General features: G+C 37.4%; 1 protein-coding gene across 1 annotated transcript in view; it reads right to left on the reverse strand.

Moving 5' to 3' along the window:
* Positions 1-4,197: 4,197 nt before the first annotated feature.
* SH3RF1 (SH3 domain containing ring finger 1) overlaps positions 4,198-14,326 on the reverse strand; it is a gene marked incomplete at its 5' end in the record, with an annotated part of 26,290 nt that continues 16,161 nt past the window's right edge. The window contains 3 exons of the mRNA XM_009865738.1: positions 4,198-4,613; positions 11,739-12,073; positions 14,112-14,326. The exon at positions 14,112-14,326 is cut by the window's right edge and continues 183 nt beyond it. Of these exons, the coding sequence (XP_009864040.1) occupies positions 4,445-4,613; positions 11,739-12,073; positions 14,112-14,326 (719 nt within the window). The remainder of the gene's footprint in view (positions 4,614-11,738; positions 12,074-14,111) is intronic.

Genomic DNA, 14,326 nt, shown 5'->3' on the forward strand with positions numbered 1-14,326 from the left:
TATATATATAAATATAAATATATATATATATATTCTCAAAACACACCCATCGTATCATCCTATCAAGCCTTCCAGGTAATTCAGGAATACAGATGCCTAGTTTTGGATTTCAGATATGTTTTCATACAAGGACAACAATGTAGCTTGGGCCTGCACAAAAGCAGTTGTCCTAGGCACAAGCAGCAAACAAATACAGGCTTACAGGATCAGGTAAGGGCTGAGGGCTGCATTGTCAGCCTTAGACATCCAAGTTCCTCTTAGATCCTTTCAAAGAGCTGGAATCTGGTAACTGAGCTAAGAGCACAAATAAGCTAGCTAAGATTCAGGTCCCATAGAGGAGTCTTCCAAGTCCTTTCCTCTTTCCCATTTTTTCCCCCACATTTAATGTCCATGTCCTCACCATCCACCATCACCAGTCTTAGCTCTTTTGCTTCTGTATCAAAATATCTCAAGTATGCCAGTTTACGAATGATTCAGTCATTCAAAAGATATTATGTCACTGGTTTTGCTCAAGCCACACTTCAAATCTGCTTAAGATTTACCACTAACCATTTATCAAAGTGTAGACCTGAGAGTGATTGCAGATTCATGATAAGAATACGAATAGGATGAGTGCACCGGCATGTCCTACAGGGACCTGCAGTATCGCTATTTATTGTGCACATATATGAAAGACTACGCCATAGGAGTTTTACTAATGCCAGACACAAATCTTGTTAACTAGACAAGTGGATTTTAATAAGTCAATATATGCCTTTAAAAACATCTGTTCAAAACTACTGCAAAGAACAAACCAGTTAAAATATTTTGCCAGCCCTGTGAAAAAAGCCAGAATGCTCAGAAACCACATTTTTAAGCCTATGCAAAACTATCAGAACTGTCATTACTGCTATAAAGGAAGAGATAATGAAGCGAGGGTGAACAGAATGTCAGGCACCTTTGGCAAGCTCAATGTTAAACACATAACAGAATTGCTCAACAATTACAATAACAAAAAACCCCAACCCCAAAAAAGTCTTACTTCTACTGCACAGCCATGACGCTTGTGTGTACTTTTCCATGCACGCAATGATGCCAGATGACAATCCTGAAAAATGAATGAAGTTGCTTTTCTGTATTCTGTATTCTGCATTTCTACAAATCACATTGCCTCCCCTCCTTAACTAAGGAAGTTAGACTAGATGGTCCTTCTTTACAGAGAGGACTTAATGCTGCGTCACTCACTGCTGGCAGAATCTAGATCCAGGTCAGTCTTAACTAAAAAGGAGTCTATCGCAAGTAGCTGAAACATTTATGGAATCTAAGTATTTTTGCAAAAACTTTTAGGATTAACTTTCTACGATTTCCCCAGCAGCCACATGTATGCAGTAGACAGGTAACCACACTCAAATCAAAATCTCCTAGTTAAGCAGTTACTGTTTGACTGCTGTGCCCAGCAAACTTCTTCAGGGCAAATGAGTCTCTTAACACCAAACACTTTTGCCCTCAGGGGAAGTTTGGGTAGATGCTCTGACAGGGGGGTTGGACTAGATGATCTCCAGAGGTCCCTTTCAACCCCTGACATTCTGTGATTCTATGCTTCGCCCTTAGGGCTAGGGACTATCTCTCAGCAGGAGAACAGCTGATCTTCCTCCAGGGGAAGCACTTTTATAACTATTTTGCACCTGATGTACTGACAAGACCAAACTAGTCAGTCATGCTCAGACTGCAACAGAAGTTACCTACCTCTTGTGAAGTTACAGAAATAAGGAGACAGAGAAGATCAGCCAGAGCCTCAGTTCCCTCTGAAGTTTTCACACTATATTCACCAGTCCAAACTTCTATCAGTACGGATTCTGAAGACATTTTCTCTATGAGCAGAAATACCTCCCTATGAATTCTGAAATTAAGTTCTGGTAATTTTATTGTCAAATTTCTTTACATGTCATTTATGTTCAATTTTTGCATACACATATTGATTTAGCTGTTTGCTAAGAAAATATTTATTAGGATTGGAAGTTTAACATAGTAAATCAAACACTTAACATTCACTGGACTTCAAACATAGATATAAAATACCTTACAAAATCTTTTATGGAATTACACAAAGCAAATGCACAGGGTTTGTCTGTTTCTACACTGAATTAATCCCAAGCCAAAACCAAAAAAATAAACCCTAAGATCACAAAAAAGGCATGATAGACTGCATTTTTGTCATTGTTGCACTGCTACGTAATAAGCCCTTTGTACAAACATTTACTTAATGTTAAAAAATAAATCAATTAAAAATGTATTCCATCTAAAAGAACTATGGATTAACAGCTGATTTTCAACTGACCTTACAATTCTACAAACAGAGGTACCTTAGTCACTTAGTTTAAAATATGGAGAGATAGAAAAAAATTAACTTTTAGTAGTCTTTAATATAAAATGCACTAATTTTTCCAAAATAAGAATGACACACTAGTGCCAATTTATGCAGACAAAAGCTGATATCAGCTTCTTTCTAACTAAAATTCATTTCACAAAACCTTTATATATTACATGAATATTCAAGTAAATTATTTAAAAATATTTAGAAATGCAAAAACTGAATTATACAGTGTTTCAAAGATATGGTTAATTTGGGAATGCTGTTATGTCCAACTATATATATATTTAAAGATTTTTTTTTTACTTTTAAGACCATCATGATACTACCTGATATTGCAAGAAATCCTTGTCATTAACATTTGATATTTTTCAATGTATAACTTAAAAAAAATATAGGGATTTAACACATCACTGTGTACTTCTTCACTGCTGGTTCTGTGTACTGTGTGACACTGAATCACACTACTGGCTTCCCTTTGTAAAGTGCTGAGTAACAGCCAAAATACATCAGATTTAACTGGAGATGATGGTGCTCAGTGTCTTGCAAAGAATCACCCTATATATAATCAAACAAAAAAAATAAAAAAGTTCAGCTGAGTAGCGTGTGTGTTCACCAGTGTCAAATCTCTAACAAAACCCTGAAAGACTAACAACACTTTTTTTGCAGGTTGCATTCTTTATATCCAACAGCTGCAAGGACATTAAAATATTATAATGATGATTCAAACACTGGACACCTTCTCTGGTTGAAGGTGAGTTGCTCACTAGTTTTGGTCAAGTGGCTTTTGGGAAACTTTCAGAGCAAAATAACCCAGCAACAGGGAAACTGGAATCGAAAATGCCAACCATGCACAGTTATATTACTGCAGGAATTGAGTAACACATGCAAGACAAAGAAAAGGTCAGAACGTACCAAAGTAGCAATGGTTAAGAAGTTAGTAAATTTTTCACAGTGTTTCATACAGCCTTTTTACTTTAACACAAGTGCATCACTTACCACCACTGTTGCTCAGACATTTTAAAACATCTCTTGGCCATGCAGATCAGTTTGAGAAGAAAACAGCAAATTACACTTCTTAGGCATTTTTAGACATTAAGTACAACTTATAAGTTTATTTTTATATTCAGTCTTATCAAACAGATGTTTTCAAGATATAATCATTCTAAGTGTTGGGCTTTAACATTCCTTCCAATTTCGTTGGATCCTGAGCGCTAAATGCCCAAAGAACTGGCCAAATACACAAAGCTAAGCTTTGTTCATATAGCCAAGTTATCACATAAACAGAAGGTATAGGGAATTTCTTAGTGGCACTCCTAAATTTCATCCTTCCTAACCTTGAGATGATCCTAACCTTGAGATGGCTGAATTTTATTCATTTGTTCACATACATCTTTGCCTCCTGGAAACATTACTCTACTTGGCTGATTTATGAAGAAGTAGAACTAGACTCAAGAACACCACTATTTTTTGTTTGTTTTTTTTTTCTCTGTCCAAAGAACAGAATACACATTTTTTTCCCCACTTGGCAAATTCTATTTGACGCCACATCACCACCACTCAACATTAACTCATAAAACAGAGACTTACTCCACTGGCGGACACAGCAGGGGGAAAATGTCCAGAGGATAAATGGGAGGCTCTTTATCAGATATAATTGCTTGCTCATAAGGAGAGAATCCAGCTTCCCCTTAGCTATTATTTCATAAATTAATAATCTGTTAAAATCATAGTCACAAGAATTTTAGCTATTACACAAAATTCAAGTTTTAAAAAAACAAGAATAAATTAGTTACAGCCTTGTAAACAATTGTTCATTTATGTAACATATGTGGGGGGGAAAAAAAAAAGTTCTGCTATATAATAAATCAGACAGTACAAGGCACACATCACACTTAAGAATCCAAAGTGATAAAACCAGCAGATGCCTTCATCTTCTTTGCTTGCTGGTGTAATTGTGCTATAGACACTGTAAAAATATGTAGATTTTTGTTTACATTACAGTCATTTGAAAATATTTCATGACTGTGCTTTTTCTGGTAAAATATTTGTGCTATTTTACAGTACAGTTTGAAGCTCTTGGAATGAATCTTCTCAAATATTCTCTACAAAGCTGCCAGGGAAAAGGCCAGTTTTTCCGTTTCGTTGCAGAGTGCCTTTGAACCAGCCATCCTCGCGTTTTTTGTGTACAAAAACAATGTCACCTTCCTTAAGTTCAAGTTCCGCTTCACTCTGAGGAGGATAGGATACCACGACCCTGTACCTGTGTAATCAGAAAAAAACATAATCTAGTTTTTGTGGGATGTTTTTGTTGTTTTTTTTAAAAACAAGTTTTTAAAAATATTCCTGTGCATGTTAGAACTTATGAAAACAGAAAACTGCCTAGAATTGTTTGCTGAGTATATAACAACTTAAAAGTTAAGTATATCTTGAACAGAAAATAACAACAGCAATATGTGTCTCCTATCAAGTTTTTTTTTCAAGAAGATTCCTGTAAAAAAAATATATACAATAGTTAAATAACAGGAGAAAACTATAAACATATTTTTGGATATAAACTTGCAGATTCTACCAGTTAGTGTGACTCAGCAATAATCAAAGCATTCACAGCAGTGAATGGGTAAAATTTTACAACTGTATGTTTCATATGGTATTATCCCAGAGAAGACTCTTAAGGAAAGTCATGGAACAAAAAGAAACAACTAGTGAAACCTATTGATTTGCATTGTTGCTTTGAATCATATTAATTTATCTTAGAAACTTTTCAGGATAGAATGCATGCCATCTTGTTTGGACACAGATGCACAATTTGTGTACTACTATATTAAAAATAAACATTTTTATAAGTGTTCAACTCAACTATTTTCTTAAGCACCTGATACAGAAAAGAACACATTTTCCCAGTTTTTCCACAGTAAAATCACTTCTCAAATATGAGCACATTAAGAAGAGGCTACACTCTTCTATCTCTATTTTTAAATGTAACACCACTCAATCTCTTCTACAATGGCCTGAGTTCACATCAACCTAAAATGTGTTACAGCTCTGTAGACAATTGTGTCAGCTTCTTGATCAAGTTTTCTGATAGGTATTATAACTCAAGTTTCTAGTTACACAACCAAAAATGTTTGCATATTGAAATAAAGTAGAATACTTGTCTGACTGTAGAATTCAAAAGCTTGTAAAGTTAAGGGCCTTAAACACAGTGCTAGGATATCTGTTGGACAAAATCTGATTTCTAGTTAAATTCACAACACTTTGCACTTACGAAGATTACATATTACTTAATGGATTACGATAATTATGTTACTAATCTTAAAATAATTTATTATCCTACCAGATTAAGATAAATGAACAATTTGATGAAAACACAGAAAAACGGGGTACTTCTAGAAAAGCACGAAATACCAACTATAGCTCAGTATACATGCAGTGATAGAAGTTAATTCTGTAATACCAAAATGGACCAAGGTACTAGAGATTACAGTAGTCTATTTTTGCTTAAGAATATATAAACCAAAACTGAAGTCTGTCCATATACTTGGAAGTATTCGAGTAGCAGCACCATGTAAATAATTAAAGTCTATTGGTAAATCTATGTATAGCAAAACATACTAAGACTGAATTGGTTGTCAAATGTTACTTATTAGTGATTTATAAGCTATGACTTTGTTTCAGTTATGACAATCTCCAGATTTTAGAGCACTGGAATTATTAGATTCATTCTTCACAGAAGTTACCATGCCAATAACAAGATTTATTAGTGCACAGCTTCAAATGGTCCTTGTCCAACGTAGGCAGCATGGCAGACACTGTGGGCAACTGCGGTTTCGATGCCAATTTAAGAAGAAAACATTTTTAATATGCTGTAAGTTTAACTGAGACTGTAAGCTACTGGAGATAAAGCAATAGCCTATATTCAGGCAGGACAAGACAGTAAAAGATAAACAACTGTAATAATGCTATGAAGAACTTCTACTATTGTAATGAACAGGTTGTTTTCAGGCTGAAAATTAACCAACACACTATGTAACACACACACAGAGCACTAGTTTATCTGCAAAAGACAGCCTGTTAAAAAATGGATTTCAAATGAAAGAATACCTGCCTTACTGACCTTGCATTCTGTCAAATGCTGCCCTGTAAGCATTTGACTTGAAATACGCTGGGTTTCAGCTTCTAATGCCTTCTGTAAGTAACCTCTGCTTTGCTGAATTTACAGACTAGTCTGTTCTTTCTCTAACTTCTGCTGCTGAGTGTTAAAACCAACAGCTTTGCAAAAACCTTTCTGCCCTCCCTAGAGGATCACCAACTTGTGCAGACTCTTCTCCTGGGCTTTCCATATAGTTTTGAGCTCCCTCAACCCTGCAGCGATTTGGTGCTTCTTGTTAACTTTTAGCCTCCCACCTACTTTCCATCTTGTAATCTTATGTCCAAAACAAAGCACAGCAACCTAGTGTTAAAATGCTACATTACTAGATTTTTCAGTGTTTAATAATAAGAAAACCATTGGGTTTTGCACCTTTAAATCACAACTCCTTCTTCTTTTGTTACAACAAGCTATCAAATTTTACGCCATGCTTTACAAATTCTATTTGCCCAAACACGGGTGATCGTATCCAGACTCATCACACATTTACGTAGTTGTCTATTCAGATCACCTTTCATCAGCTATGGAATAAAACCATTTTTCTATTGCCTGTTTCATCATCTACAAAATACAGCCAAAAGTACCAATTTCATGCAGAGCAAAAAGCTTACGCTTCAGCTCAAAAGTTCATTGCTAAGTACCTAGAGAAAAATAATCACATTTACTAAGTATGATCTATGTTTTGGAAAAACATGTTTATTCCCATGTGTTTGAATCTTCCGGAACACTTCCTTGTTTATCTCTCTATTCAGTATTTGCAAACGTTTTCAATGTTCCAAGGTCAAATGTGTCAAAATCTCTAATATTTTACATGCACCTAAGCTGCACAATATACATCTCCTCCATTCTATTTTCTTGGATTGTCTTAGGCTATTTTCTATTAGTTTTCAAAATATTATTCTAATTATTTTTAATCAGCTAGTGATAAAATATTAATATTGTAAGTACAGAAGTACTTCAGCTTCCCAGAAGCAGCCACCACATTTGCCATCAGTTCTTTCCTGGCATTCCTAGTGTGTTTGCCTGTATGCCACAATGCTCTCGCACTTTGTATTTGTGAAATTATTATTATTATTATTTTTGAGGAGAGGAGTGGTGGTGGTCTGTCTTCGTATTTCTCCATTTTACTTCTCAGTCTTAATACAAGTGTTTCTCATGCTTTTCAGTAACATGAAAAAAAGATTATACCTTTCATGTGTTTCTCTCTGTCTTTGTTGCTTCTGCTTCTCTAGACACAAAATACTGCTTTTCTTCCCAGCTATTTGTAGCTGATTTTTGGACAATTATCTGTTGTTTTCCTGATGACCAAGTGGATGAAAATATTTTTTCATATGCAGAAAATTTTAGCTGAGGAAAACATGGGAAGTTGGAATTACTGTTACTACAAGTAACATCCACACTTATTATTCAACTTCTTGCTTTGGTTTCATTTTCTTGCACTTTGAATTCTTGCTTTTCAGCTCACCTATGCCCCGCTATTGTGCAGCTCTCCTGCCTGCTGAGTAGGTGCCCTGACTCCTGCAGATAATTAGCATCTGCCTAGGGCAGACTGATTCTCAGCATTTCATTAACAACATTAAAATGCTGCCAGATGTGATAAAACCTTCTAAAGCCACCGGTCTGCTCGCTGGAAGCAGATGTTAGACCAGTCATTTTGTGGTGGATAAAATGACTTAGAGTCACTTTAATCACGGAACAAAATTACTGCTGTCCTTCACTATAACTGGATGGTTCATATAGGACATCTCCAGAGATATGTATTTAAGTTCAGCTTTGCACCTTTTAAGACCATTATGGGGTCTGGGAAGTTTATTATTCCATTTACTGTAAAACTAAAGGCTATTTAATCCATGTTTCCCTCTAAAGGTCAAAGTTCATGAAAGGCACTTGAAATATTCTTTTATCTCGTCATGGAAAAAACTAAATTCCTCCAATAACCAAATTATTGTGCATTCAGAGCACAACACAGCTCCCTCTGGGAATTGCAGGGAGTCAGGTTTCTCTTTTGGATGAAAAAACAGTGATCCTTGACCTTGTCAAAGCTCCATCAATACAAGAAATCACAACACCCCAAGAAAACTTGTGTGTTGCTTGAAGAATCAGAAGAAATGACCAGACTCTATTGCAGAATCTCAGGTGACAGGAATTCTCCAGACTGCTCCAACCTGGAAGCAAGGCTTGGCTGAAATTTCTGTTCACCTTCTCTGCTCCTTCTGCACCAAGGAATGTATGACAGACCATGGACCACGGTGAGCAATCAACCTCCTACACTGGAGAACAGTGAATACTGGAACAGGAACTACCGAGAAGATCTGCAACAGTGAGACGGAGTGGAAATCTTCCCTTCCGCTGGGGAAATCGCCACTGGTATTAAGTACCCATCTGCAAAGCCATGTCACAGAGAGCTCATTCGCTATCAGGCATATCAAATGCCCACTCGTTTGTTCTGCATGATCGGAAACAAGTGCACAGCCCTTACTCCCAATTTTCTGTAGAACATACAGGGAAGACACACTCTAGGACAATTTGTGGTTCTATTGAATGGAGAAACACAGGATTAAAGCAAAAACCAAGAGAGTACTGTTTCTTTTTCCAGTTAGATTGTAGCCTGTAATCGGAATTGTGACATGTAAGAGCAGAATATAAATTCAGCAAGAGAGTTCTCTGTTCTTCAGCTTTTTGTTGAGTTTATGAGTATTTTCCTCTTCAACACCAAATTTTCACTGAAGATACTATTGTATCATCAGCATGTTTCTTACCCATCACTTCTTCCAGGCTAATGAAGATTAATCAATGCTTATAAATTCCTTTTAAGATATTGAGTACAATGTAAGTAGTAAGTATTACTAAGCCACACTTTTTAAAGCAATTTTGCCTAAAGACATGGAAGCCTGACAAGAGCACAACAGCTGGAAAAACACTACTCCTAGCTTGAAAAGGGCATTCAAATTAAATTCTATTTAAATATACTGACCAAAATGTAACAATTTTGCATGACTACCAGGGAAAATTATCTTGTGGTAGCACTTCTCTGGTAGCAATTATCACATAAAAGATAGTAAGGATACAAGGCTATATTAAAAAAAAATGTCTGAGTGTATGTTATTGCTGGATCAATAAAAATATATAGCATCATTTTCAGTAAGTAGTTACAAGGAAAAAAATCCATCATGGAAATGAAAAAACTAGTTTTTGTGAGGATGCAAATAGCTTTACACAAATATCCACTGGTTATGCCAGAAAGAATTTGATATTATTTTCACATTCAGAGCACAAAAACATATTACTGTGCCAAACACACTTAGAATAATATGAAAATAAATTATGTTATTCTTAAAGGAAAGTCTTTCAGGTTTTATATTCCATCCTTAAGTGTCAATCTACTTCAGAAATTCAGTATACAGCAGAAATTTCCTGCAAGGAAATTGCATATAAACAGTAATAATCTTTTTAAAAAATATTAAAGCTATGACAGAAGTAAAATAAAAGGCAAAGTAGAAATTTATATGCTGTCTGGCTCTTGATACACAGATATAGCTTAAGATCAATGGGACTCTGGAAATACAATGGTATGCCCACACACAATGAGTTAATAGTATCAGAACAAAGTCTACAAGTCAGCATGAATCATTTCAGTCCTAGAGCTGTTAACATTGCCACTGTTTTTTTTCTTTGCATGCCAGACAGTCCTGTAGCTACTGCAAAAGAAATCCTATGACACTCTTCATATTGCTTGTCTGCTACCAGGAATAATAAAAAAAGACAGGAGTTAGAAAACTGCCACTTCCTTCAGAGTCTGTGCAATCTACTGAGGACTTGGAAACTTGAAAATCATAGGTGGACACAACAGAAGAGTGACAGAACTTAAAAGCAAATGCCTGGCAGTTTCACAGTCCGGACAACTATGTGTTTTTCAGGCTCACTTGCGAGGACACAGCAGCTGCCCCAGAGCTTGCTATGCGGAGTGCCCAGGAACACGGCATTTGGGTAGTAAACAGCTCAAGAAAACACACATGAAGCCTACTCATAGACAAGGATCTCATTCACCATATATTTAGGTTGGCACTTAAACACTATTAATAATATTAAAGGACTAATCTGATATTCATAAAGGCAAGAACATAACGTGTTTGTGTTTTGCAAAATGGGGGGCCTATTTTACCTATTTCAGTTTTCATACCAAAATCGTGATCACTGTATTATTAACCTCATGAAGTTCAATAAGGACAAGTGTAGAGTCCTGCATCTGGGGAGGAATAACACCAGGCACCAGGACAGATTAGGGGTCATCCTGCTGCAAAGCAGGCCCCTTGGAGTCCTAGCGGACAGTAAGTTGTCCATGGGACAGCAGTGTGCCCTTGTGGCCAAAAGGGCTGATAGGATCCTGAGGGCATTAAGAAAAGTGTCTCCAGCAGGTCTAGGGAGGTTCTCCTCCCCCTCTACTCTGACCTGGTGAGACCACACCTGGAATACTGTGTCCAGTTTTGGGCTCCCCAATTCGAGAGAGACAGGGACCTACTGGAGAGTCCAATGGAGAGCTACGAGGATGATTAAGGGACCTGTACATCTCTCCTGTGAAGAGAGACTGAGAGAACTGGGGCTGTTTAGTCTTGGAAAAAGAAGGCTGAAACTATCTGAGGAGTGGGTGCCAAGAGGAAGAGGCCAGTCTCTTTTCGGTGGTGCCCAGTAATACAACAAGGAATAATGGGTATAAAGAAGTTATATAATGGGTACATGGGAATCACAGAATCATAGAATGGCCTAGGCTGGAAGGGACCTTAGAGATCATCTAGTCCAACCTCCCTGTCATGGGCAGGGACGCCTCCTCTCGACTAGACCTGGCAACACATGGGGACCGAGTGGGAAGTTCCACCTCAACATGAGGAGAAACTTATTTCCTGTGAGGGTGACAGAGCACTGGCACAGGCTGCCCAGAGAGGTTGTGGAGTGTCCTTTTCTGGAAGGATGATCTCCAGAGGTCCCTTCCAACCCCTGACATTCTATGATTCTATGATTCGAGCGTCTACTCATTTCAAAACCTCAAAGTAACACAAAAAGTAAGCAAACATGAACAGGAGTGTTTGTTGATAAGCACAGACAACATTGTAAAAAATAAGTCTCATCTTGCTACAAAATCTCAGCATTTTGAAGCAGTTCTAACACACACTGCAAGCATCAAGAGAGTGGATTTTTTTTCCTTCTTGGTTAGCCTGAGTCTAGCTGTATAGAGTAATTTACCTTTCACAGACAAGAGGCCTGGATTCATTCAGGACTGGACCCAGTGATGAACAAGGCTGCCGAGGTGGCGGTGCTATGGGAATAGAGGAATCCAGGGAACTTGTTTTCCGATGCAGCGTCTCCTGTGCCAGCCCAGAGACCTCGCTGTCGGTGAGACAGGATCCAGCTTTGCTGTGACTGCCTGCTGATGGAACTTCTGGCCCGACCGCACCTTGCAGGGCTAACTCTGAGGCTGCTTGCTCAGCCTCCAGCGTTGGTGATGCTGGAGGTGACAATCGGGGCTTACGTTTAGTGGATGCTCCAGACAGCAGTTTCAGCAAGCCTTTTTTTTCTTTCTGTAAGCCAAAAGCAGTGCCTCGGTTTAGAACAAAAAAGTCTCGCATGAAGGGCTGAATGCTTCCTTCTGACAGATGCCATCGTGATCAGAGAGGACTCAGCAAATTATGAGGAGATATTTGAGAATGTACAAAAGATAATTAGGATAATTATGAAAGAGAAAGAGAATTATTAAAATTCTAAAGAGAAAAACATTAAGTCATTTAGACCATAAACTGGCTAAGTCCTTTCACTTAGTTAGTTAAGGCTTACCTTAAAACTCAATGGCACTGGCCCAAAAGGTTGTCTAGAAAAAGGAGTGAGGAGTTAGATTCCCATAGCAGGAATCTAAGAAGTAAAATATTTTGTTAGCATGGAAGTTTCTAGGAAGGCATAACAAGTAATTTCAAATCAAGCAGGGAGAAAAATCTGCCCTGGGGGCTGCTGTTTAGGTGAGTGTCTTTTATTTATCCTCCCTCAGTAAGGGAAGACCTTCATGATGATTTAACAGAAATTTGCCACAAGGGGAATGTATTGTGTTTTGCTGCTCTGCTAGAGGGAAGAATTGTAAACATTCTTTTTGCTTGTCCAGACAGGAATCCCTGTAGACTCTTACTTACCCTGAAGAGAGTTATTTAAGTAGCTTTTGTGTGTCTTCTTGGTTTTGTTTTTTTTTTAAGGGGTGTGGCAGTGATCTCCTTACCAATGCTTTGAGTGAATTAAGGGCTTATGAGAGGTGCCAGATTGTAAGCCCTGGAGACAAATACAAGGTATTTAACCACAGAAAGAGAAAAGCATGAACAATGTAAGATTTTTATTATCGCTTAGGATGCAGTGGAATTAGTGAACTGTGAATGAAAAATCCTCTGTCCTTCTTCCAAGTCTCCAATAATTTAAAGCTATTTCAGTGAAGAACTGCTGTCTAGCAAATGGGAAAGAAAAATAGAAACTTAAAAGAAATCTAACATAGTCCAAACGTGTTAGCATCTTTAACCTTAAACTATAAATAAGCCCTGCCTAAAGGCACTTCAGTCTGATTTCAGTGGCTATGGCTAAAGTAATTTTAAAACAGAAGTTCTAGGTACCTCCATTCAACAATAATCAACAAAAATAATTAAAAAGTGGGCGAGATTAGTGTACAGCCTAAGGAATGCATGTGGGTGAAGATGAGCAAGGTAAAGTCTAAAACATTTGAGATGAAGAAGTTGTCTCAAATGAGAAAAAAAATTCTCACTAGACCACAATTGTAAACCAAACCCAGTTACAAAGTTGGAGGAATGTTTCTGCCTACAATACAACATAATCACACGGCTTGTTGGGCAGTGAGAATGAGTTGAGACACAGAGGAAAATACTTCAAATAGAACGAAGGGAAGCAGAATCACTACTGACTCTACTACATTTAGAAAAGACAAGGTTATGTGCCTTTTTTCTTTATTTTGTTCAATAAACATTGCTGGTAATGTGTTTTTTCAGAATCCCTGAGTGTGTCTGCTCACAGAAGACAACCTAAAAGAATATCAGTTTTCACTAAATATGAGGTTTATTTTATTAGACTGAACTTTTTATCTTCCCACAAGTTCGTAGTTTGGTGAGATTTTTTTCATGGTATTTTTTTTTTTTCATCACAGGCTTATTAGTTTACAGATACTTACTGATAACATTTGTTAACCATACAGCTTTCTAAAGTGTTCAGGAAACTGAGTGCAGGTAAAGAAAAACAAAATACTTAAAATTCCAACAGTCGATCCAGTAGTTCTGCTGAACTTTATCGATTCATCTTTTTTTTTTTCTTCCTTAAGACATCAACCTGCTACCCTATTTTAATCCTCCTCCAAAGTCTGTTCTGTATTTTCTCCATCCTAAATTATTCTTGTATGGGCCAAGAATAAATTTGCCCATAGCTGTAGTCATAAAATGTCTGCCTGAGCTGCAGGCTCAGTCTTAAAAACCTTACAATGCTTCTATTCAGCACGTGTAAGAAAAAGGTAGGGATCTCTTAAAAGTTTGCATGATGAAAATGGGAGAATTCAAGGGAATGATTTTATTCTCTACCCACCTTGCTGTCCTTGTCTGCTTTACCGACAGCAGCATTTCCACCAGCTGCTAAAGCACTCTCTGGAGATGCAGGAGCTGCAGGGTGAGCGCTTGCAGTTCTTCCACTAATTTCTCCCTCCAAAGATGAAGCAGCAACGTTGGGAGAATTCAAAGAAGCTGCTGCACATGCCAGTGGGACAGCCGAGCGGGTCACATTCACAGCCGTGACGGAAGTAG

Source organism: Apaloderma vittatum, unplaced genomic scaffold (assembly GCF_000703405.1).
Source record: "Apaloderma vittatum isolate BGI_N311 unplaced genomic scaffold, ASM70340v1 scaffold7823, whole genome shotgun sequence".
Taxonomy (NCBI): Eukaryota; Metazoa; Chordata; class Aves; order Trogoniformes; family Trogonidae; genus Apaloderma; species Apaloderma vittatum.